Genomic DNA, 24,201 nt, shown 5'->3' on the forward strand with positions numbered 1-24,201 from the left:
GCCTCTGAGTTAGTTCATCTTTGCTGCTAGCATCTAATAGAATATTCTTCACTTCCCCCCCCAAATATTGGCTTCCATGCACAGAGTTATCTCCCCCTTTATCAGCCATCTGAATATAAGGTACATGTAGCCCGGTTGTTGGAAGACGGGGCCTGTAAAGCTATAATTTGTATTCATATTATAGGAGTATGACAGCCCCCATCTTTTAGCTATCAATCTCAATGAAATACTAAGCGTTACAAGTTCGTTCCGTTCTCATTCCCCTTTGCAAATGTGTTTTTCGATCGCTTGTCTGAAGCCGGCAGGTTCTCTCTCGCGGTTTGGATATTGTCCCGCTGCCCCAACAAGCCCAGCCAGTCCCCAGCGACGACGACAAAGGACTTATTGGAACCCAAGCTCCAGTTCCCCGTGAAACAGCCGCCGGAGTTTGGTTTGTCGTGCTTCCTTAACGTTTCCTCGTACAGACGGATAGCACTCTGAAACTCAGGTTCTTCACCCCACAGTCCGTCCAACCCCATGCTGACGCGCAGGTCGAGCGTACCAATCCAGACAGCATCTATCTGGTCTCCCAAGAGTGTGAGAATGGCGTCTAGGTTCTTGATACCGATTTCGGACTCGATTTGGATGATGAGTGCAGCTTGGTTGTTGACGTTCTCCCAGATGGAACGCGATGAGTCAATGGTGACGCTAGAGCCCGCTAGCCAGCGGGCGGGAGGTGCTGAACGGCTTCCTTTCCGTACTGCGCCGAATTTGGTGGCTGAGACGACGTGTTCGGCTTGCTCGACGGTGTCGACTTGCGGGACTACGACGGAGGCACCTGCATCCAATGCGAAGCCGATATTCGCGTGATCATGACCCGGGACTCTGTGAACAAGGCCAGTGTTTAATGCTTCTCTCCGTCGTCACTCATTGCAGCTAAATGGACAGTCCGGGGCATACTGACCTAACAAACGCCATGCTTCTTCCTTCGCTCACGTTTTGGATCGCGTGGACGACCTGGCACAAAGTAAGCTGCATGCCTGGTGTATGGCCGCGAAGCAAATGTAACTCACACTCGTCATGGTCTCAACACCACAGGAAGAGTGCTCCCAATCCACCCAGACGAAGTCAGCACCCAGCTGGGCCGCGACTCTGGCAGTGGGCACGGTCGGGAACGCCAAGTAGAAACCGAGCAAGGGCCCAATCTTGCCCTCATATGCATCTCGCAAGGCCTGACGAGCCCTATGTGGCTGAAGAAGCGATGGTGCTCGATAAGCTTGCATGCCCCTTACGCTCACTTCCTTGTGCTCTGAGCCAACAGCAGCCATGACTTCGGTGGACGAGTAACTCTTTGGGGTGCAATGTGTGGGGAATGAAACAGGTTATGGTGTGAAGATGCGAAATGGAACTCCTGGAGAATCATGGTGGGCCGTGGCTCTTTAATAAAAAGCATAGCTTCGCCGAAATACCAAATGCTTCCTCTGCTCTTCGGTTGTCCCAAAAAGGGCCACGGATCTTTCTTCCAGTCGGAAGATCCTGATTCAGCTGTTTGTTGAAAAAAAAGAGAACTGGCCGCTCCGTGATTGGAGAGTCGGCTGCAAGGGCCGAGTTAACGTTCTGTGTTTCCAAGGACGCAGCACCTGAAGGAGAATTTCAGCGGCCTGGAAGCCCTGGAGAAACAGCTATAGGTTCTACGCCCTTGTCCTGGTTGCATTTCTCGGGCAAATATTGACCGCATGGCGCGGCTGAATAGAGTATGGGTATAGAGAGGGAGAAAAGGAGCCCATTTCTCCCATACCAAAAATCTGAAAAAAAAAAAAAAAAGAGGGGAAAAAAATGGAGAATTGAGGAAGAAAATACTCCATTTTCCTCCGTATCCTGCACAATATTGTCCGAAGTGGTTAACGGTGTTGGTGCCAATTGACTCAGAGTTGCGGCGATTCCGTTCGAATCCGCCATCAGCCTTAAGTTCGTCAACCAACACAAACCAATATCTTCACACCCCCCACGACATCGAGAGTTCCTCGGCGGGCCTAGTTGCGGATCTCGAAAGAGCGGATGTCGGTCCATGAAGTTCCGGGAAATGATGGATTTCAGAGTATATCTGCAATAAGGTCCAGATTCCTGTGCTTCAGCTATGACTATTTTTTTTTTTTTACCAGCTCCTGAAATGACAGCTGGAGTCTGTGCACTCTCTGATCTTATTCTGTCTCCTTTTCGCAACAACAGCATGACGTCTCGGCTATGCTCTCTATAGGCCCTCTCTGCGTCTTTTGCCACCCATTCGGTCAACCAGAATTGTAGACCATCGAGTGCGATGCTAACCTGCATTGAAAATGCCCTTTTTTTTAAGAATTCTGTTGCAGGATTGCTCGTGATCAACCCATTTCTTGATATTTTGCCAGAAGAACCAGTACAAAACATCCTAAATATCTAAAAAGTCTGACAAACTGATGCACTCGCCGAGCCAAACAGTGAACGCTCTGGCTAGCAGAGACCTGCTGCTGATCAGTAGCATGACGGGCAGCCTGCAACGTGAATAGCAACAGGGTTTGTCCTGTCTCAAGAACAAACATTGAAAAGCGGGGGCGTACGGCGGAACAAGTTCTCCGAGCGACTACGGAGAAACTACATACGCATCCCGGTTCAGATATAAATCCCGTTGTCGATCGCCAATCCGTACCTAACCACTTGGAACAGAGCCATCCATAAATAGTACCGAAGTGACATCCAACCCGGAACTTTCTATGGAAAGCATGGGATGTCAGAGCAAGGAAAGGCAGCCCAGATTTAGCCGATTTCTGCGCTAGGGGCTGAACGCAGGCTTTGTTTCCTCTCCTTCTGTTGTCAACGGACGAATCAGGAGACAAACGAAGGCATGCAGCCCATTGCGAGATGCATATAAAAGAAACGAGCTGATTCACGGTAGAACCATGGTGCAAACCTCGAATTTTCGATGAGCTGTGTGGGCGGTGAATCTCTGAGGTACTCTTAGATGGAACATCACATCCAACTTATACGAATCAAATGCCTGCCCTGCTCTGTTGTATGGCGCATATACGGAGTACGGTACGGAGGACTCAAAAAAACATGCACACATAACCGGTAGCTGAGAGGATATTCTTCGCCAAGTCCCAGGCAGCGTTACACTTGACTCGATAACGAGGCTCCAGCCAATACTATTTCAAGTTCAGTGTGTCCCGAGACCTCGTCAAACCTCTTCTAGCCGCTTGACTGGGAAAATGGAATATATCCAAACCATCACAAGATGCTTGCAGAAACCAACTATTCAAAGCCCAGCCGTATGCATGAATTATAGAGCTGGTGCCTCTTTGAGCCAGGATTAGCATGGCTCTCCAACAACAGCACTGTTTCTTCAGCTGACTTCAGTTGGATTAAGGAGTCGGATCCTCCTGACGTACGTATCTAGCTGCATAGTAGTCTGGGCTACCACCCTATGAGTCGAAAGGTAAATGACTTCTCTCCATAGACGGTTTCCTGTTGTTTAAATAGTGTTCATCTGGGGATTAAAAAAAAAAAAAGGAAAGAAAAAAAGAGGAAGAGTAAAGAGAAGACTGTTAGATAGAATGCCGTCGCACAATATCGACCACAACAGCAAATACATGTTTGCCTCGCAATCACATGTGCGCAATGCATGCGATGCCTGTCACAAGCGCAAGATCCGTTGCATCGTGTCGAGAAACGGCGGGCCGTGCCACAATTGCAGGTCAAGAGGCCTTTCATGCTACTTTCTGCCGCGGTATAGAAGCGGCAGGCCACGCCTACGCGAGCACTCGCCGCCCGACATGATCGAGGATCATTTGATTGCCACTCCCACCAGCACTGTTAATATCTCCCCGTGGCCCACGTCTGAAAACCCGCTCGCAAGCCCGCCAGCAAGAAAGTCTCCCAGGGCTAGCCACCAAAGCAGTAATGATGATCTCTTCGATTGGGTCCGTCCTCAAGACTTCGCACTACAAACAGAGCAACCGAGCTCCGGCTTGCAAGACTCCGGTCAGCCGCTAGGATTCTCTGAGGCCGTGGACGGCACTCTCCTGGGCATGCAACCCACTTTCTCGAATTTTGCTGATCCAACCCGTCGCCCCTTTACAGACGTACAACCCGACGTTGTGTCGCGATGTCCCATGTGGTCAACGACTCCCAAGCAACCATACGATCGCAGTGGATCCCGAGGTGAAGAATCTAGAGAAGGGGGGTTTGCTAGCTTGCTGGACCATTGCGCGAGGCTTCAGCGACATCTCATAACGACTGACGAGGATACGTCTACAACCTCGGAAGAGGGTGCGTTGCCAACGCCCAAGAAACTCGAAGTGTCGGATGACCAGTTGCAAGATATCCTGGAAGACATCGACTCCAGCTGCAAACTCCTGCTTGAGGTGTGTGACGAGGGGAGCTTGCCCAAGCCAGCTTCTTCGACATGGACGAACCCCCCCTTGGATTTGGCTTCTGCATCCTTGATAACGGCCGTTATATTTAAAGTTTTCCAGCTCTGTGAGGTCCTGCTCAGCGGCCAGGGCCTGAGAGTGCGCTCCATGAAGGATGTTCTTCTCCAGAAGAGACTTGACTTTAACATCACCCAGGCAAGGATTGTGGCGGCGCGGGTCGAGCAGTGGACGCAGAATAGGCGGCTGATTTCGCAGGAACTTTCGAAAAAGGCCATGCAAATCGAGGAAAGATTCACTAGCCAGCGTGGACGCGGCTCCATGGGGATGGTTGCTGAACCTGAAAACATGGAGTCTCCGAGGATATAGCTTCAGTGAAACACCCTCAGTTCCAAATGGTAACCTTGTTTCACCTTCCAAGGTTCGCACCAGTATTTTATGGAGTGAGTGCAACGCATACCAGACACCTTCGCTGGCAGAAGTTTTCTGTGCTTAATATCTCACACCGGACGCTGCAAATCGTTTTCCATTCAATGCTCTAGATCGCCTAGGGCTTGCTATCAATTATAACCCCTGGAACAATTAATCTCTTAACTCTTCTGTGAATAGTATTCCATAAAAATACTGAGATGGAAAATGGTATAAATTGATGTGATTAAGAATATAATGGGTTGCTGGGCACAAAATTTAAGCTACGAAAAGCGGTTAACAGGCTACTAGTTCAAACTAGTTATATGATGGTGAATGCAGATCATAATAGTTATGTTAAAACAAATAACAGCACTAAAGTCCCAGCAGAATCTGTTGGTTTCACATTAAGTGAAATTCAGCTGCAGCACCCCACATATTCTATCTCGAAATTCATAGCATAGTCAGGTTGAAGCCCTGTTCAACTTCACAATTATGGTTCCACTCGACAATTGCAACACGTTATTTTCTTCTCAAACTGCGCCTTTCCTGCGAAGTGAAGGCAGTCCTAGCAGCCAGGGCATCTAAAACTTCCACTGCTCCAACCACAAGTCCATCCACTCCTCAGAAACCGGCTTGAGCATAGCCATCTTGGGGCTCTTCGCCAGCGTCTCCTTGGTCTCGAGACGAGGGCAATCCTTTCCTTCTACCGCTGCCTCGGCCAATGCCTCGAAGGAATCAAGCAGCTTCAGCCCCGGGTTCTGCTTCAAGCTAAGCGTGCCCGTCGCTTCACGCTGGGAATTCCGCAGATGGTCCACCCACTCGGCCCATGACACGATCTTGACAGATTCACCGAGATGTCTTGCCACCGCTGGGACTAGGCTTGACCAGTCGACGGAATTGGGGTTGACAGCATGATAGACGGGTAGGGAGCGAGTGGTAGTAGCGGTGGTGGACGAAAAGCCGTTGGCTGCACTTGTGCCAGCGGCGCCTGCGCCGTTAACGCCGTTAATGCCGCCGAGGGCTACTCCGGCTAGCTGGACAACGATGTCGGCGAGCAGGTCCACCGGTGTCCAATCGACTCGGTTCTGGGGTCCGAGCGTCGAAGGCAGGACGCCGAGGTACTTGGAACTTGCAATCATCTACGCCATCGCAGGACACCCTGTTAGCAACAATATCGTACTGTATGTAGTGTGGCCGGTCTAGGCGTGGGCTTTGGGGAAAATAGAAATCAACATACCGTCGGCAGCCACTCTTGCTTCCCCCACATGCCTTTTGCGGGTCCTCGTAGCACCGGCCCTGCGATCTGTCCCACCCTACATATCGAGGCATTTACGCCAGACCTGGCCACAGCATCCTCGAGGATGAGTTCGGATGTGTGTTTGGCGGAACCGTAGCCGTCAACCCTCGTGGTTAGGACATGGTTCGGTGCCTCAGGAACGACACCGTCTGGGCTCAGGTGACTGACGGTGCCAGCGGTCGATACGAAGAACAAGGAGGCGTTGCGGTTGCTGTTGAGCGAGAAATCAATCAGGTGCCGGACGCCGCGGATCTGAGGCTCAAAAGAGGCGATATCCCAGTTGTGGTTTACCGGCCACTGGTTGTCTGCCAGGGTCGAGTTCTGTTAGTCTACCAAGGTATATACGTGCATACCGCTAGTGTATCAGCGATGTAAAATGAGAGGAAGAAGCTCACGAATTATATGCGTTGTCTGCTCAAGAAGACAGTTGTAGGTTTCCTCTCCAAGTCCGAATCTTGGTTTCGACACGTCGACCTGCAGGAATTCGACTCTCTGTGGTGGCCAATCTGTAGTCAACCCTCGCGACTCGCTGGCTGTAGTCTGTTTCGCCTTGCCATCCTCTGCCCTGTTGAGGCAGTAGATTTTGTTCACGCTCTGCTCTTGACACACGAGAGATTCGAGCAAGTAAGACCCCAAGGATCCGGTGCTTCCCGTCAAAATAACCGTGCAGCCATCTGCTGTAGCATCGAATGCTTTCCGCTTGGGAGTGGCGCATGGCAAGTCAGCGGTGTATTGACCACGAAACTTGGCCACGATCTCCCTTTGCAAATCGACGGAGGTATCAACGGTATCAGCTATCTCGTGAACCAGATTGTAGACGGCCTTTGTGAGTGAGTTGATGGTTGGATGACTATACACAAACTTGGCGGTACATGCAGATCTTGTCTCTTCACTGACATTGTGCTTCCCAAGAGCTGAGCGAAGAGAATTGGAGATGCTAAAAACGACAAGGGAATCGACTCCGGCGTTGAAAAGATCGTCATCCGGTCCGATTTCCTTTACCGTAGGTAAAGCCGTTACCAGCAGGTGTAGGATGCCTTGAGATATTGTGGTGGTGGAGGTAATGTCGATGTGGGCTGCAAGGTTGCCATTTTCCAGCAGCCCCTTGTAAAAGTCCTCGGTGTCTTTCTCATACAGGATAGTCGTGTCGCGGCGCTTGACGGTGTTTTTGTCTGTTCGGACGAATGGCATGTCGGGCTTCGCAAACCTGATACATTCCCGAAATATGCGTGCCTCCCTGGCCCCACTGGCGTTCGCAACATGGACCGTTTCCATGATGCTATCTAGAAGCGCCTCGCGCTCTGCCGTTAATGATGGTTCGGGGTCTATCAGCTCGACAAGAAGCGTGGTCATTGCGTGACCAGCTCCAAGCTATACATGTTGTCAGTGAAAAGATTCAGCTAATCACGACACGTAGATGGAGGGTTAGAGTGGCTAGCTCTTCAGAGGTGTAGAGATCACTGGATTGCACCAACCATAAGGCAAGCGCTGACGGCTGGATGGCTGTTGATGATTGCTTCAGCAGCCAGAGGGTGGATCTTCTCTCCATTTGACATCACAAGCATGTCATCCGTTCTCCCTCTATATATCCACAAGTTTGGCTTTGTGGGATGTGGAGCGTACAAATCCTTTAGGGTCATTTCCTTAGAATCAGGGAACGTATGGAAAATACCCTGATAGAGGTCGGTGTATTTCTCGTTTCGAATCACCCAGTGCTCGTGGATAACATCGTCGATCTTTCTGAAGTCAAATCCGGCATAGGGGTGGAAGGAAAAGTATATCCAGTCCTCACGCTCCACGAGAAGACTTCCTTGGAAAAGACCTTCAGAGGTACCGGTGATGTTTAGTATTCGAACATATTCGTTGGCCTTGTTGGCGCTGGCGTAAGTGACCGGGCCTTTTTTTCTGGTTAGCAGCCAAAGAACATATCTACATTGTATTTTGCTAGGGATTGGGCCTTAGCTGTCTCACCCCCAGATGCAATTATGATTTTGGAACTTGCAAACTTCGCGGATATGGTAGGCGTGTCTCCTATATCATCCACTATCGAAGGGACAATGCTCCAGACTTTGATGTCTGTGTTGTCGAGGAGAGAATCAATAAGGTTAACTGTTGAAAGTACACCCACCGGGCCAAGCACGTTGCTGGTGCCATAAAAGGCCGTGATCAGGATATTCATAATCAATCCGGCGCCCTAAGACGTAGCTCAAGTTAGCTTGATGTACGACTTAGTTCAAGCTCCTTCTCTCTTTTTTTTTTTTTTTTTTTTTTTTTTTTTACAGATATTAAAGTCTAAGACAAATGGCATTCTTACATGATAGAGGGGAAATGCTGAGTAGAACCGGTCGCCTTCATCGAAGACGACAGTCCAAGGAGGCCGTCCCTCGCTTTCTGGCAATAAACGAGTGGCATCCAAAGTGCCGAGCAGGGAGTTACTCCAGACGATGGGCTTCGGAAGGCCAGTCGATCCCGAGGTGTGAAGCACACAAAAAGGGTCTCTGGCCGCCTCCTGGAAAGTCTTGTTGTATGGATAGAGTGGAACAGGTGTCGCGCATAGGAGATCGTCGGTTTCGGGGATCTCCAATACCTTCATAGGGCGCCGGGAGAGGAGCTGCGGCAGCATTTCCGGCTGCTCCTTTGGAGATACCCATATGTCACATTTGGACGCGTTCAGTACCGCCACCGTGGCCTCGACACTGTTCCGCGGAGACGGTAAAAGAGCCTACAGAAGTTACCATGACGGGCTCTGAGAGGATTGGGGCGAGTAACGCTGACCTTGTAGCCCGCCTTGACGCAACCAAGGATAAGCAAGATATATCGAAAGTCGTTTACTAGCTTAGTATCAGTATAGGTTATGGAACGAGCCAGCGGTCTTCCCGCGGGTTTGGGGGGGGGCTATACGAGGACCAATGTACCCGACGGTCGGGAACGACGAGCCCTTCCCCAATTTTGACTCTAGCCACCAGGCCGTCCTGTTGACAGCGTTTGCGAAGTCCTTGGCGGTGATATCCCGGAATCCCTTGGAGATATCGCTCGAAAGTGAGAGCGAATATGAAACCCGCTCAGGGTCGTCACGGGCCCTTTCATCCACAATCGTAATGGCGAGGCGTCTGCCATAGTCCTTGGAGACGGCCATACTGAACAATCGAGGCTAGAACTTGGGCTTGGATTGCAATCCTTAACAAACGAGCGACAGGTGCCCGTGCTGTGACTGCATCATGGTTATCTTTATACGCATCTTAAGAGAGGTGACGAATGGCGACATCGATGATGGCGGCATTCCCTCGATGTAGTCTTTCATTTAGATCGGAGGAAAAAAGCGGCGAATTGGCCGATTGAGGGCGGCACATTGACGGAGGATATCTGCGGAGGAATACCCCTTTAGGATGCCCCGTCGGACCGGCCTCAATATGGCCGAAAATCGCCCGCGGTGGCCAAGGGAGGTTGCATTCTCACGGGATGCACTCGTCTAACGCAGTAAGAGAAATCAATTGCGTCGCGTCCAGAAACTGAGACTCGACGCATTCACAAGTACAGAGAAACTAGCCGATCCTCCCTGAATGTGCAAGTAGCCGGGTTATCTGGATCCGTGCTCCGTACCGTGTCGCGATGCTAGTCTCCATGTAAGCTCTTAGGAGCAAGCGAGTGAGGGGAGGACACTCTTAGGGAAATAAAGAAATATCGAGCATTCTGGGAGTACACGCTTCTTTGAAGAGTAGAGCACAATGAGCCTCAGCTGTTCAATGGACTCTTTATTTATTTATTTTTATTTTTTAATTTTTTAATTTTTTTTTCTTCGAGCGGAAGCAGTGTTTTGCTTGATCACACCCATAGAATTCGACAGTCGTTTCAAATCATGTCTTTTTGCTGGCTGAAAATCAACTTTGATCGGTTAGGTTAACTAGTTAAACATATGACCCAAGACAGCAATTTCCATACAGGAAAGCTGGTTACTTAGTACTCAAAGGAGAGATCTGGCTCCATATTAGTTATCGTTTGTCGACGCCTAACCCAAATGAGGCTATAAGGTCGAAGGAACACCTTTTGTACGAATTAGCTGTCCATCCCGCGAACATTTGTTTTTTGGCTACGGAGAACGGAGTAATATTATTTGAAAACTGTCTGAAGATATTTATTTCAGCTGCCCCGTAGACTGGCCGGAAGATGTCGAATCGCGAATCATGCCAGCAGCCCTATGGAAAGCGGAAATGAGCTGCATCCGACGCACTCAACTGGCTGAAGCCTCGAGCGCAGAGTCAAGATGCTATTCTCCATGTAGTTAGTGACTCTCTGGCTTCTCAGCTCGGATCTTTTCTTGATCTGATGCAGGGTCTTTTCCTCTCGTCTGGCCTGTTAAGTCCTTAGGAGCAAGTGAGTGGGTGAGAGTGCCCGAAATAGGTTGGTTTTGTTTTCTCAAGATTCCATGCATGCCTAAACTATTAGTTAGTTACCTACGCTTGTTATGTCGCGAGTCATTCAGCATCGGGAGCACGATCGCCGGGACCTGGCCGGAGATGGCCGCGATGTCGATCCCCATCGGAGGCGTTGGCGTTGGCGGGTGCGGGTGAACGCTAACAGCAATGCTGGTGCCGCCGGGTCCGCCGGGAAGTCTGGAATGGCCTGGATTGCTAGCAAGCGCATGGATGGGGTCGCTAGGAATCTGGGATGGTCGTCTCTCTGCAACTGGTCACGTCTGTCACGCATTCACTCTCGCGTACGGGAGTATTTTGCTCATTCATTCGCAACATCTCAGAATTCGATCTTCGTCTTCTTTGAAGGGAAAGATCTCTGGAAGATAACTAACTCTCAGGCCTTTAACTAGCCAGTCAACCGGCGGTTTTGAAGGCCTGGTAGGCCCAGAGCACAGCACAATCCTGCTCAATCAAAGGGGTCATAAAAGCTCTCAGAATATCATTATTACTGCTCGAGTCCACACCGCTTCATTTCAAGTATTTTGAACAAAACGTGATATCTACGGAGTAGTCGCCTCCTTTTTTTTTTTTTTTTTTCTTGACTTCTCTGGTCGTCGGCCTGGCCGATTGAGGCCTTAGTTATTTGTCCTTATTGGTTGCCCGTATTCCCCCTGGCGAGTTTCCCGGGCATCGAGAAAATCCTGGTTGCAACAGCTTTTCAGCTACCCTCCTTGAGAGAAAGCTGAGGAAAAGCAAGCAACGTGCTCGAGTAGTGTCATGATCCCTGGCAAAAAGTGAGCACATTTTCACTTGCATTCCAACAAGATGGAAATGCCTTAACCGCTCTCTCCCTCCCTTTCTTTCTTTCTTTCTTTTCCCTTCTCTTTTTTTCTTCTTTTTCTTCTTCTTCTTCTTCTTGTTTTTCTCTTTTTCTTTTTCTTTTCTTTTCTTTTCTTTTTTTTTGGTTTCATTCTCCCTTCTGGCGGTTCCTCTCCCAGGCTCCGTCCCACTTCAACCAAGGCCACTATGGAGGTGCTGTCTGAAAACAAGGCAGATGTTCTGCCCGATAGCGACACAGCGGCGCCCGTCCGCGACAATGGCAATGAGAATGACAATGACAATGACAATGACAACGACAGTGTCAAGTATCCCAGCGCTTTCTGGGCGTCTTGCGTCTCTGTCGGAGTTGCTTTGGCTCTCTTTCTGGTACTTGCTGAATCTCTTGCCGTAGCATACACAATGCTAACTCTAATGCCACAGGTCGGTTTGGATATGGTAAGCGATGATGCCTTATTGAATTCTCTTCCCTGGCTCATGCTCGCCGGTACCCTATGGTTCTGGTCGCGGTAGACTATCGTTGCTGCTGCCATTCCTCGCATCACCGATGATTTCAAAGGCATCAACCTCGTCGGCTGGTACGCTTCGGCCTACTTTATTGCGCTAGCTTGCTTCCAGCCTTTCTGGTAACTACGTACCCTCCTGCTCCCTCTCTTCGCGCACTGGTTGAGTCCTTTGCGCCTCTTACCCGGACTGCTCTTGACTCGAGAATCTGCAGGGGCAAGGTCTACCCTTACTTCTCGATCAAGTACACCTTTCTGCTCGCCGTCTTCATCTTCGACCTGGGCTCACTGGTTGCTGGTAAGAACGCTAATACTATATCCATATCTACCACTCCCCGGGACTGATTGGCCTGTTCAATGGAGGCGTGGCGCCCAGCAGCACCGTCCTCATTGTCGGGCGCGCCATCATGGGTGTAGGCGGCGCAGGCATAGCGTCTGGTGGATATGCTATCCTGGGCGTCGTCGTGCGACCCCAGCTCCGGCCGGTCTTTACAGGCTTCATCACCACCATCTATAGCATCGCCAACGTTTTAGGCCCCGTCGTGGGTGGCATCTTTACCCAACAAACGACCTGGCGGTGGTGCTTCTACATTAATCTGCCTATTGGTGGCGCTTCTGCCCTCGTTATCTTCCTGCTATTCCGCCCTCCCCAGGCTACCCACCTGAGTAAGGCTCCGCTGAAGGAGAAGCTGTCGCACATGGATCCCATCGGCATAACCTTCGCCCTCGCCTCGCTCATTTTCTTCACGCGTGCGCTCGAGGTAGCCGGCATTGATGAGGCATGGAACTCGGCCGAGGTCGTCGGTTTCCTTGTCGCCTGCGCCGTTTCCACGGTCGCCTTTGTAGTCTCGCAGTACCTCCAGGGCGACCACGCCCTTCTCGTGTCACGACTGCTCAAAAAGCGCATTGTCGCCATGGGTATGGCCTTCGGCTTCTTCCACGAGGGCGCCTTCTATCTCCTGCTCTATTACGTCCCCATCTACTTCCAAGTCGTCGTGGGCGTCTCGCCCTCCAGGGCCGGTGTCTACAATCTCCCCCTGCTCATTAGCTGCGGCGTTGGCTCCGCGCTTGCGGGTGTCCTTGTCTCACTGTTCGGCCACTACGTCCCACTCATGCTATGGGCCAGCGCCGGTGGATGCATCGGTTCCGGCCTGATATACACCCTCCATGCTGCTTCGCCCCAGGCCCAGTGGGTTGGCTACCAGTTCCTCGCTGGCCTCGCCTACGGGTCCGGTCTGCCACTGGCAATCATCGCGGGCCAGGCCAACGCGCGGGCTGAAGACCTTGCTTCGACCACAGCCATGTTGTTATGTAAGTGAAACCCCACACATTCACTCTATAAAATGCAACCCATTTATATCAGGCCCCTAACCTGCACTCTAGTCTCCTTCTGCGTTGGCTCATCGACCTCCCTGGGTGCTGGCCAATCCGTGCTGAGCAACCTCCTCTTATCCAAGCTTCCGTCCCTAGCGCCCAACGTAGACCCGCTCAGCGTTATCGTTACGGGCGCCACTGAAATCCGCAGCGCATTCCCCGCTGATGTTGTTCCAGGCATTGTGGAGGCCTACCTCTACTGCCTGCGTGCCGTCTTCTTGATCGTAACGGCCTATGCTGGCGTGGCGGTTTTTTTCGCCGTGGCTAATAAGTGGGAGAGACTAAAGTTGAAGGGGTAGGGTGACCGAGTGCGCTTGGATATATAAAATGGTTGTATGATGTACATTTCAGGTTATTCGATGGGTATAGTAGAAAGTGTGTAATAAAATACAAGACTCTTCTCATTCATAGATATATATTCCCCTATTGACGGATCTCCTTCGCTAGGTCGAGAGAACTAGAGTTCATAGTCAGTGTGGCTAATATTTACTGGAAAGTCGCTTAATTACAAAGCGCCCAAAGCATTTCTTAAAAGTAAGGAATGAAGGAATATAATATGTAAGGTTTTGAGTTGAAATCTATTTCAGAGAAAATAGGAAGAGAGAAAATGAGCCTAAAAGGGAGTGATAGAAATTTCCAAATATTAAGCAATAGATATGTAAGGATACCGCACGATGAAGCAAACGGCTCATCAATGTAGTTTAGATAGGCAAATTCAAAACCATCAAAAAGGCCCAAGTACCTATCACTCAAGTCTTTTCTACTGAAACTTTCTCTACTACAGCTTCGTTTACCCTCTCCCTGAAGTGAGTTGGTCTCCCATCTTCGTCCCGGACGAGTTCGAGCCTCGGATCCTCCTCAAAATCTCCCTTTGGCCCGCTGATGATGTTCCCGTCCGCCAGAATCGCCACGCAGCAGTGCCAGGGTGTCGTGTAAGAAGTGCTTGTCGGCAACAGGCTAATGGAAACTTTGTGTTCGCCCGTGGAGTGGTGGATGCTCAGGCGGAGGTAATCCGGGAAGTTGTGCTTAACAGCACCCGCGAATGCCTGATAGGCTAAAGGTCAGCGTGTCATCCCATCGACGTTGGTCAAGGTAATAAACGAGTAAAAACAAAACAGGCTCCTAAACTTACATGTCCGCGGCTGATCATCTGCTGGGCCACATACTTGACGTCCTTGCGATATTTGTTGACACTCCTGTTCTTGCCTAGGGGAAAGATGTACCGGAGATCGTTCTCCAGGAAGCGCTTGTAGCCGCAGTACGTCAATCTCGTGTCCTCGTTCTCAGCGATCTCTTTGGGCACGTCTAGATCCGGCTTGCTGAACTTATTTAGCAGCGCTCGTCGAAAGTTCGTCGCATTAGCGATGTATGTGACTTCGTCAAGCTTCTCTGGGAGGCCGGGGACGTCAATGAGGTCCCTTAGGCGAGTGAAGCGAATGTGAGTACACTTCGTCTCGACGGCGAGGGCGCGCAGAGCTTCACCGTATTCCCAAACGTCGCGGTCCGGGATGGTGAAGAGATCTGGAAATGCCTAGTTAGCATTGGGACCAACGCGCAGGGGATAAAAAGAGCTATGAGGTTTAGATCGGATCACCATTGTAAACCAGCCCATCGGAAATGATGAGCAGCTCCGCCCCGGGATTGTAGACATCGCCAATGGCCTCGCACAGGTCATTTAAGCGTTTCAGGGACACCTCCTCGGCCTTGTCCGGCAGAGTGCCGAGCACCTTGTGGACCTTATTGGCAGACTTCCAAGGGAAGGCCGGCAGGCACATCTGCACCACTTGGCCCTTCTCAACGAAATTGCGGATCACTGAAATGAATTTTGGGGCACCCCGGACCCAGAGATCATGAGCGTCGGGTGATTTGGCGAGGAGGTATGGCTTGAGGACAGAAAGGATTCTCTCCGAGGTGTGTGTATGAACGTCATATTGCTGCCCCTCATCGAGGATGCCATCGACGGGGACCGGGGTCAGGCATGGTTCTTGCACAGGCTCTAACTTCGGGGCCTCTTGAACCGAAGCCACCTTGGCTTTGGGCCCTGTGAACGTTGGCTCCTCAGAGCAGATTTCAGTCCGGCTGGGCGACATGTTCAGATAATAATATGATAGGGGGTCGGAAAATCAAACGGTGATCCTTGATTCGGTAGCAGGAGCAAAAAAAAAAAAAAGGAGAAAAAGTTGAAGTATATAAAGGCGGCTCGTTCACGGTGAGGCCTCACGCACAAAATGAGAACCAACAAAAACGGTCAGCCCCCTAGAGAAATGGTGGCAAAGCTGACCGGGAGAATTGTCATAGGTACTTTACTGAGTGAATAGGACCTAACTGAATAGTTCTCGGCATGCGCGTGAGATTTCTTGAAATCGGGCCACGGAGGATTTCTGGCCAATTTCTTTTCAGCTCAGGCATGGCGTTCCCAATGAACCGAAAATTACAAAGCCAGGTACATTGACCCGCTCGGCCAAATATAATAATGCGAGCGAAAGCTGATGCAGAGTCCTTGTCGGCAGATTTTGTATCCTGGCAAGCCGCCATATCTCCGTGGCCTCCCAGATCATAGGACTGATTCTCCAATCCCTATTCGTGCGGGATTTGGTTAGAAGAGATGTTAGGCCACATATTTCGGATTGCTTGCACTCTTTGGTCTCTCTGTCACATAAGAGAGCCCAGGTGGACTAACAGAGAAAGTTCCAATAAGAAAAAGAGAGACATAAATCTCCTTCTCTTGATTGTGCAGCCCGAAAGCTGTCGCAGCAAAGAAAGAAGGCCCAATTCGCTATAGCGAAAGTAGCGCAAAGCATAGCACTTGATAAAGGAAAATGGAAAAGAAAACACGGTGCAGCGATATCAGAGGGCAAATACAGAGTAGACCAGCCAGAGTCAGGGGCATCAAGCCGGCAGAGTCCATCATGAAGAGAAAAGCTGGCTGCCTGGGCGGTGAGGTCGAGGCCAGAAAAGAGGGCAAGATAACCGAAGCAGCGACATGGAATCCGTATAACTCTACTGGGACTGGTACGGAACGGCTCAAGTTAGACGCGGAATGTCCGGTTGCGTCACTGCGTCACATGCCGCGATCATCGTCAGCCAACGACAACCTTGCCAGCCAGCAATATTCCGTCTGAGAGATCAATTAACTACTTTGTACATATTTATCAATCTGGTTGACCGTTTGAGACAACCCGATCAAACCAGCCAGGCCATGGCTGGCCGTTCCACCCAGTTCACTCCGCCGCCTTCCCCGCCTTCTCCATCAGCATCGTTCTATGATATCAGCGACGATGAAGAGGGCGAGTACAACACCATCACCCATACAAAGACGGGGAAGGGGGTCAAGCTGTTGTTCTCTAAGAGCAAGGTCTGCGATTTCGGGCTATTGGCCATCCCTTTCCCACACAATCACACCAAGTATTCGAATGAATACCTATGGCTGATGCCTTGACAATCTAGGTCTACGTACACCCTACTCCCTCTTCGAAAGACAACATACCGGGGTTTATAGCCCTGATTCAGCAGAAGCCCTCTCCAACCGACGATGGGAATAGACCTAGTTCGTCATCCTCTTCAACATCGGTCAGTGCCGCTTCATATCTTCTCGCTTGGGTCCCCGAATCGTCTTTGGGGGATGCCTACAACACATATGTAAAAGTCGATCTTTCAGATAGCTCTTCCCCTCCGCGCCAGTCATATCTTGTGCCACCGTTGCCAACCACGACGTCTCATGGCGATTCCATCGGTTTATATGCTTTTGCTATCCCCTTGACCCAGATATACTCGCTGTTGGTACGCCCACCAAGTCTGGGTTGGTGGTTTGGAAGCGTTGTTATAAATACAAAGGCCGGGGATAGCTCTCCGGCTCTATTTTTCCATGACAGTGAATGTGAATCAACCATTCTACAGAAAAAGAAGAAAACAAAGGAGAGCTTTGACCCATTTGAAGATGGCCATATGTTCTGGGGAGGCGACGAGGTTCTGAGATGGTTGAAAAGATATGTGGAAGTCTACCGCTCAGGCGTGGATCCAAATGTCTATCTCATTAACCCATCAGAAGAAGACAAGACCTCATTTGGAAATCTGCCTGGAATAGACAAGGCGTCCCGGCCTCCTGGAAGTACTCAAACGGCTCCCAAGCCACAAAGGGACGCAGGAATGGACCCAATCACCAAAGCTTTAAAAGAAACGAGATGGAAGGTTTTGGAACAATTCAGCAAAATCACCACGTTCACCAGACGGACGGCGCAGGATCTAGCCGAAAACCCCAGGGTACCACCGCAGGTGAGGCGACTCATGAGAAATCCAGAAATCCAGACGCTTCAGGATGAATTCGACAGTGCCAGATTGTATCTTGCTAGGTGGGCCATGGGCATCGCGGAACAGAGCGAGCGTGAGAGAAATCAGCGAATATGGACTGCAAAGGACGTATTAGCCATGGAAGATAGCTCTGTTGGCGAATTTGAAATATTGAATATGGAAGCAGCAAATATGACAATAAGCGAGAGGCGGAAGACTGTTACAAAGGAAGAATGGAACAGCTGGTTCGACTCGATTACTGGGCGGCTGCAGATTACCCCTGATGAGGCGAAAGAGCGCATCTTCCATGGTGGACTTGATCCCAACGATGGAGTGCGAAAGGAAGCTTGGCTATTCCTACTCGGAGTATACTCTTGGGATAGCGGCGAAGATGAACGAAAGGCGATGATGAATTCGAAAAGGGATGAATATGTGCGACTTAAAGGAGGCTGGTGGGAACGCATGATCGAAAGTACCTCGACCGCAGAGGATTATGAATGGTGGAAGGAGCAAAAGAATCGAATAGGTGGGTAATCTTAGTTTTATCCATGGGTTCAGAATCTACACAGTCAGAAGGCTAACCGACAACCATCCTTGGGGATTCGACATGCAGAGAAAGATGTTCATCGCACGGACCGTACTATACCGCTCTTTGCGGGAGAGGACATTCCTCACCCAGACCCAGACTCTCCATTTGCGGAGACAGGAACAAACGTCCATTTAGAACAGATGAAAGACATGCTTCTTACGTACAACGAATATAACCGCCACCTGGGTTATGTTCAAGGAATGAGTGATCTCCTTGCACCGATATATGCTGTCATGCAAGACGATGCTGTGGCATTTTGGGGCTTTGTCGGCTTCATGGATAGAATGGTAATGTCTACAGCCCCTAATTCTTCTTAAAATGCAGGATTAAGCATCTAACGACCTTTAAGGAGCGGAATTTCCTTCGCGATCAATCTGGTATGCGGGAGCAGCTGCTTACTCTCGACCAACTTGTCCAACTCATGGACCCACAGCTTTACATCCACCTCCAAAAGACAGATAGCACGAATTTCTTTTTCTTCTTCCGCATGTTCCTTGTATGGTTCAAGCGAGAGTTTGAGTGGGTAGATGTCTTACGGCTGTGGGAAGCCCTCTGGACGGATTATTTGTCCAGCAGCTTTCATATTTTCGTTGCACTCGCTATATTAGACAAACACCGGGATATCATCATTGCTCACCTGCAACACTTCGACGAAATCTTGAAATACGGTACGTTGCTGTCTCAGTTTGCCATGGTTTCGTTTCCACCTCACATCTTGTCGCCTGGAAGCTAACCGTAAATGCACATGCAGTAAACGAGCTCTCGAACACAATAGACCTAATCCCCATCCTAAGTAGAGCAGAAGCACTTTTTTACCGCTTCCAGAAAAAAGTCGAGACCATCGATAAGAAATACAATTTTCCCAGCGCACCTGTGCGTCAACGCAAGCCTATTCCGTCCGGGTCCGCCAGGGCATCCCAATCGCAATCCCCCCCATCACAGCAATCCAACCCTCCACAGCCCTCACCATCAGCCCCGCAAGTGATTTCCGCCAGCGGTGTCCAGGGCCTTTCCAGGCGTGATTCCAGCAATCGACAGTCTCCAAGCGCCGGCGATGATACTGTCCAAGTTATCTCACCGCTGCTTCGGAAGCTGTTGGGTAAAGAAGTGTCGCGTCTCGAGAGAGGTGAACGCAGCTCTGGGCAATAGAGATGGCTCAATCGCGGCTCTAGTTATTCTAATTGTATTAGTCATTGGAGATGGATCTCGAAGTATCCGGAACGAGGGCCGTTTGCGGCTACTCAGGGTGGTTTTCTGAGTATGATTGTCTTGGTAGCAATTTATGCATACATACAGTTTCTAGTTAAATGTGTTGCTTGGATCATAGGCTATGGGGATTGTTACGATTATGCTAAAGCGGTTCTGATTTCTCTTTACTACTAATTCTGAGATGAGAGTATTCTAGATATAATTGCTTGTATTAATTATTTGCCACTATATCGGCTAACTGAGGCATGAAAGATAACCGCCACTCTAATCTCTTATGGACAATTGAAAAAGCACACCTTAAAATCAATAACGCCAAAGGAGCCGGTTGGTTTCACAGGGTATAGAGTGAGGATGCAGCAGCTGGTTTGAATGTCAATGCACCTTGCGGAATGGAAGAAGCAGGTTCAGGCAAAATGGATGAAAAGAAATATCCTCCCATAAAAACAAGGCCTAGCGGAGACAAAAAGGATATCTTGTTGAAAAGCCAGAGGAGAGCCCAGGCAATTTTGTCGTCTGGACGAGAAACCCGAACACACAGGAAAAAAATATAAAACAGCTACAGCATGCACCAGGCAAATGTAAGTAAAATCAGCCAATATGAAAAGAAACCACAAATAAAAAAGAAATGTTCCTGCAATGCCCGAACCTGATCAAACCTCTGGCCCGTCAACGCCAGCTATGTGACCGCAAATTCTAGTGTTTAAGAACCCGCTTAACAACAAATATGCCGAAATAAAAGGAAACGCAAGAAAATGCAAGAGGAAAGGTGAGTATGCAATAGAAGAGAGACAGTAAGCATTCTTCACTAAGTAGGAGGTATGTAGGGAGCGAATCACGGATTATTACGGGGAGCCATTATGAATTTTCAAACCCTTGCCTTGTTCAACCCTTTCAAAAAGACCCGTTTATTCGCAGAGACCCCGGTGCCAATCGACGGGCCAGCAAAATCGCTAACACGTCTGGTGTTTGGGTCGGTGCGGCCTTTAAATTGTGGCGCATTTTCTGCCATCGGCGATTGGCGATAACCCCGTAAAGATCCTGTAGATAATTTGGACTTGAGAGTCGCAGACGTCTTGCGTGCTTGACCCATGACGTCTTCTACCCAAGCTTCACTTTCGGGGCTCATGGAAACGTTCCTCGATTTGGGAATTGGGCCGGCGAGCCCCAGTGGAGTAGGATGTGCAAACATTGAGGTTGTGGAGGAGACAGATAATCGGCGCTGAGAAAGTAGGAAAGAGCCGGACTCGGCTGCATTAGAGGCCTTTTCGACATTCGCAGCAGTCAATGTGGGACGTGTGGACGTATTAGAAGCCCGAGTCTTGCGGACAGCTAGAGGGGAGGGAGGTCGGGTATCAAATGCTGATCCTGGCCGAGAGATTGGAGTTATACGACCATTGTTCATGGCTCTACCCGGAGAACGATGAGGAGAACGGTGGGAAGGCGAAGAACGATGAGACGGTGACGTATTAGGAATTTCCTGGACTTCCAGCTTGCTCTCTGACATTCTTCGTCGTCCATGGTGCATCACGTACGACCTTAGGTACTCAGCTAGATCTGCCCAGCCGCCCCCAACACGTACCATAACTCTCTCCCCCTCTTCGCCAACCATGCGTACGAAAAGCTTCAACGGTGGTAGCTTCCCCCCGCGATGGAGATGGTAGAGCCGGACGGGATTTTCGTCATCCATACGTGCACGTCGTCGCTTTTGGCGCTCGTAGGCGGGCGTAATAGTAAGCGTGTTTGTAGGGGTACTTGGCCGAGTAGGGAAGGGAGAGGACGACTGTTCTCCGCTAAGTTGCTGCCCAGCCTGTGAGCGACTCCCGACAGTTGAGGCAGCGGAACTAACTGGGGTGGAGCTCAGATGGATGCGACCGGGAATGCTGGTGAGGATAGAACTGATTTTTTCTTCCAGATGGTCTTCGGGTGATTTGCTTGGAGTTATATATGGCACTTGAGAAGCGGATTTAACCACAGTCGAAGGCAACAGAGTGGTGAACGAGCTTGAAGGGGTTACAGGCTGGCCCGAATTTGGAGGGGTCGGTAACACAGGGGCCGGGCTGGGAGGACTGGACATTTCTCGAATTGAGGGAGTAGAGCCTCGCGTGCTACTTGTAAAATCCACCGGGCTAGGTGAAATGGAAGGGGATTCGTCGGAAGTGATACCACCGCGAGAACGAGGTTTATTTAAATCCGAAACGTTCTTTGAAGGTATACCGACGAGCGACTTGCCTTTTGGAGATGGAAGTCCATCACCACACGCTTTGGGTTCCTGCTGTAACTTTGAACGCTCTTCAGCGTAGGTGGGAGTCTGCTCAGAGTTGGGTGCAGGGGGAGCATTGCAGATGCCATTGTCATCACATACAGGAGCGGACTGGAAATTATATTGCTCGAGCGGTAAGCTTTTGCTTCGTCGGACGCTTCGCTGATTGCTTTCCATAATTCTTGAAACTGAAGCCCATTCTTTAGCTGACGGGGAAAGATTACTTCTTTCGCCAACATTATATCTAATAACACTAGCGGGAGAGTCTGCGACAATTGGGCTCCCGGAATGATTAGCAATTGGGATATGGCCAGCTTTTTCATCGGGGCTAAAATATCGAACTGGGGAGGCAACAGGCGTGAATGACTCAGTATGACAATGAATATGGTTTTCCGCATCTGGTATTGCAGCATGAGGCGTTTGCTCCATATCATGCCCTTTTGAGAAACACTTGATTGCTTTTGCTTGCGACCCTGGAAGACCACTGGTAGAAGGAGGCGCATGTTTTAGGTCTGTTGGGGGACTTGAATGGGAGTCAAGAGTTTTTGATTCACGGAAAATGACGGTTTCACTCGACTTTGCGCTGTTAAGAGCTTCAAGATTGCTTGGCACTTCCAGAGGAGTTATCTCGAGTTTGGGGTTCTTGGGCTGTTTGAACACAGGCTGTTTTGGGTTAGCGACTTTATTGCTGACATTGAATGAGAGCGCAGATGGGCTTGGTGTAGCAAGCGAATTATCAGCCCCAGCAACGGTGTTATTAGAGACGGAATGATGATCTGCTGGAGTTGGTGTTGCCAGTGGGTCGCGAGACTCTAAGAGCGAGTTGGCGTCATTTGACCTGGTGTCAGGAATTCGAGATTTGGGCGTGGATGATGCGGGTAAGGATCTCCTCCACTCATTTTCAATGGCCATTTTCTGCGCTTGAGAAGCCCAAGTTGCAAAATCCCCTTCAATCGCTTCCATCTCATCAATCCAAGCTTCCGGAAGGGAGTCCGAGCGTCCTTCGAGTTCGTCAAGGATTCTGTCCATTTGGCCTCCCAACATCAAGACCTTGCGTTCCAATTCTCGACGAACTGTGGTAAATAATTCCCTAGAAAGCAGTCGATCGTCACGTCCGGGTAACAAACCGAGTTTTAGTCGACCCAACGCCGCATCAACATCTGTTCTTGCGAGTTTGATTCCTCGAAGCAACCGAGGAATTTGTCGTAGCACGGTGAAACGAACCTCCCACGTAGCAAGTAGACTATTCAACCTTGAGAGGATGGGCAGAGCCTGGAGAATTGTCGCAGTCACAACTGCAGTAAAGTCACTTAGCTGTACATAAGAAAGCGGTTTCATGTCAATGGACACAGTGCTGTGCGATGATATCGGGCGCGAACGAGATGGTATATGAACATTAAGGACGTGGTCCTTAAGTTCCTCAACGTCTAAGGCGTCCATATCGTCCCTGATTTCTTCCATCCTGGTTTCGTATTGTTCCATAACATCTCTAGGGAGACTTCCAAAATGGGATTTTTCCACTTCGTCGGCATCCGTTTGAGATGCAGATGGGAGAAGGAAGCCTTTGCCGAGGCCAGCATCGCGTCTTGACGGCCATTGCCATGAAAGCACTTCGGTGTACCATTCTCTCAATTTCTGGGCAGTTAACGCGGCTCTTATCCCGAATGCTCGGTCGATAGTCGACACATTAGCAATGCTTTTCGTTAGAGCATTCGAGGGTGTATTTTCTGTCGACGGAACCGCGTCCGCGGCAGACAGCGCTCTTAGCGTGTACTCCGGAGATAAGTTTGATAGCAAAGGGTCAAGTTCGAGGGCCAGGAACCGGCTTCTCCGCTCAGGCGAACGAGGGCGCTGCGGAGACTGTGGCCGCGTTCTCGAGGCCGAAGGAGTAAGGCGAAGCGCCGGTGTCAACGGCTCAAATGGATTTTCAGCCATTTTCTCTGTCGGAGAGGCGCATGGCGGGGTATAATTCAGGACGCCTGATCGAAGGCGGGAACGAAAGACGGCGGAAGACCCGGAGAAGAACGTGGACCAATCAACTGTACTTAAGATCGAAGCGATGTTATCATGCCGCGTCAGGAATTCCGGAGCAAGGAACACTCGATCGGCTCTCTGGCTTAAGGAATGGGTCCACAACAAGTCCTGTTTTAACGATAGTGAAACGAGTGCAATTAAATTAGTTAGAGAGCGACAATGGTTTATTCAAGATACGTCACGGATTGGAAATATGCGTAACAAAAGAATGTCGGGGAAAAAGCGTTGGGTTAAAAGAGCGGAGGTGGATGAATACATGAGAACGAGAGATGATAAAGAACGACGGGAAGTTCAACAAACTGATGCAAGAAACCGCCTCCTCGGGTGCAATTGACAAAGAAACGACACGGGGAACGAAAGATGAAGCGCAACGTCGACTGCAAAGCGAAGTGAAGCTACAGGGATGCGAGCTTAGCTCAGCACGGGCGCGTGACGTTGAATCAAGCTCGCGGAGCTAGCCGCTTCGGGTCAAGCACCGAAAGTCCTTGGCGCGACACACAGACCACATCCTAATTGCTCGATGCAATGAAAGACGCGTCGGTGGGAGGGAGCTCAAGGGGCATGGGGGCTGTAAAAATAGGAGACGAGTGTCATCTTCCCTGAGAA

At 50.1% G+C, this 24,201-nt stretch overlaps 7 protein-coding genes across 7 annotated transcripts; 3 read left to right on the forward strand and 4 right to left on the reverse strand.

Moving 5' to 3' along the window:
- Positions 1 to 150: 150 nt before the first annotated feature.
- On the reverse strand, positions 151 to 1,307 carry CIMG_10161 (HpcH/HpaI aldolase/citrate lyase family protein; the record flags this gene model as incomplete). Its single annotated transcript, XM_001239138.2, has 3 exons — positions 151 to 864; positions 944 to 996; positions 1,053 to 1,307. 3 exons carry the CDS (start codon positions 1,305 to 1,307, stop codon positions 237 to 239), a joined length of 936 nt encoding a protein of 311 aa, XP_001239139.2. The 3' UTR covers positions 151 to 236.
- Positions 1,308 to 3,566: 2,259 nt separating this feature from the next.
- On the forward strand, positions 3,567 to 5,038 carry CIMG_10162 (uncharacterized protein; the record flags this gene model as incomplete). Its single annotated transcript, XM_001239139.2, has 1 exon — positions 3,567 to 5,038. One exon carries the CDS (start codon positions 3,567 to 3,569, stop codon positions 4,749 to 4,751), a length of 1,185 nt encoding a protein of 394 aa, XP_001239140.1. The 3' UTR covers positions 4,752 to 5,038.
- Positions 5,039 to 5,097: 59 nt separating this feature from the next.
- Positions 5,098 to 9,444, reverse strand: CIMG_10163 (L-aminoadipate-semialdehyde dehydrogenase). The gene is made up of 8 exons (XM_001239140.2): positions 8,992 to 9,444; positions 8,866 to 8,921; positions 8,405 to 8,812; positions 8,062 to 8,284; positions 7,566 to 7,987; positions 6,486 to 7,461; positions 6,031 to 6,395; positions 5,098 to 5,932 (listed from the first exon to the last, which is right to left on the reverse strand). Exons 1-8 carry the CDS (start codon positions 9,224 to 9,226, stop codon positions 5,375 to 5,377), a joined length of 3,243 nt encoding a protein of 1,080 aa, XP_001239141.1. The 5' UTR covers positions 9,227 to 9,444; the 3' UTR covers positions 5,098 to 5,374.
- A 2,048-nt stretch (positions 9,445 to 11,492) lies between these two features.
- CIMG_10165 (aflatoxin efflux pump protein) lies at positions 11,493 to 13,617 on the forward strand. The gene is made up of 6 exons (XM_001239142.2): positions 11,493 to 11,708; positions 11,763 to 11,777; positions 11,853 to 11,965; positions 12,058 to 12,140; positions 12,206 to 13,153; positions 13,226 to 13,617. Exons 1-6 carry the CDS (start codon positions 11,529 to 11,531, stop codon positions 13,513 to 13,515), a joined length of 1,629 nt encoding a protein of 542 aa, XP_001239143.1. The 5' UTR covers positions 11,493 to 11,528; the 3' UTR covers positions 13,516 to 13,617.
- A 348-nt stretch (positions 13,618 to 13,965) lies between these two features.
- On the reverse strand, positions 13,966 to 15,306 carry CIMG_10166 (pyoverdine/dityrosine biosynthesis family protein; the record flags this gene model as incomplete). Its single annotated transcript, XM_001239143.2, has 3 exons — positions 13,966 to 14,262; positions 14,349 to 14,737; positions 14,811 to 15,306. 3 exons carry the CDS (start codon positions 15,304 to 15,306, stop codon positions 13,966 to 13,968), a joined length of 1,182 nt encoding a protein of 393 aa, XP_001239144.2.
- A 1,030-nt stretch (positions 15,307 to 16,336) lies between these two features.
- CIMG_10167 (GTPase activating protein) lies at positions 16,337 to 19,564 on the forward strand. Its single transcript, XM_001239144.2, has 5 exons — positions 16,337 to 16,571; positions 16,664 to 18,029; positions 18,117 to 18,379; positions 18,442 to 18,760; positions 18,844 to 19,564. Exons 1-5 carry the CDS (start codon positions 16,416 to 16,418, stop codon positions 19,239 to 19,241), a joined length of 2,502 nt encoding a protein of 833 aa, XP_001239145.2. The 5' UTR covers positions 16,337 to 16,415; the 3' UTR covers positions 19,242 to 19,564.
- On the reverse strand, positions 19,491 to 24,140 carry CIMG_10168 (GAS2 domain-containing protein). Its single transcript, XM_001239145.2, has one exon. The coding sequence runs from the start codon at positions 23,494 to 23,496 to the stop codon at positions 20,167 to 20,169; it is 3,330 nt and encodes a 1,109-aa protein (XP_001239146.1). The 5' UTR covers positions 23,497 to 24,140; the 3' UTR covers positions 19,491 to 20,166.
- Between the last annotated feature and the right edge of the window lie 61 nt (positions 24,141 to 24,201).

This window comes from Coccidioides immitis (genome assembly GCF_000149335.2).
Source record: "Coccidioides immitis RS genomic scaffold supercont3.5, whole genome shotgun sequence".
Taxonomy (NCBI): domain Eukaryota; kingdom Fungi; phylum Ascomycota; class Eurotiomycetes; order Onygenales; family Onygenaceae; genus Coccidioides; species Coccidioides immitis.

Bases quoted from the DNA above. Each gene is read 5' to 3' on its own strand.
- CIMG_10163 (XM_001239140.2), bottom strand. From the start codon at position 9,226: ATGGCCGTCTCCAAGGACTATGGCAGACGCCTCGCCATTACGATTGTG. The intron at 8,813-8,865 runs GTCAGCGTTACT...TAACTTCTGTAG, and splicing joins GCGTCAAGGCGGGCTACAAG to GCTCTTTTACCGTCTCCGCG. The intron at 5,933-6,030 runs GTATGTTGATTT...GCGATGGCGTAG, and splicing joins AGCAAGAGTGGCTGCCGACG to ATGATTGCAAGTTCCAAGTA.
- CIMG_10165 (XM_001239142.2), top strand. From the start codon at position 11,529: ATGGAGGTGCTGTCTGAAAACAAGGCAGATGTTCTGCCCGATAGCGAC. The intron at 11,966-12,057 runs GTAACTACGTAC...GAGAATCTGCAG, and splicing joins GCTTGCTTCCAGCCTTTCTG to GGGCAAGGTCTACCCTTACT. The intron at 13,154-13,225 runs GTAAGTGAAACC...CCTGCACTCTAG, and splicing joins GACCACAGCCATGTTGTTAT to TCTCCTTCTGCGTTGGCTCA.
- CIMG_10167 (XM_001239144.2), top strand. From the start codon at position 16,416: ATGGCTGGCCGTTCCACCCAGTTCACTCCGCCGCCTTCCCCGCCTTCT. The intron at 18,030-18,116 runs GTGGGTAATCTT...TTCGACATGCAG, and splicing joins GGAGCAAAAGAATCGAATAG to AGAAAGATGTTCATCGCACG. The intron at 18,761-18,843 runs GTACGTTGCTGT...ATGCACATGCAG, and splicing joins CGACGAAATCTTGAAATACG to TAAACGAGCTCTCGAACACA.
- CIMG_10168 (XM_001239145.2), bottom strand. From the start codon at position 23,496: ATGGCTGAAAATCCATTTGAGCCGTTGACACCGGCGCTTCGCCTTACT.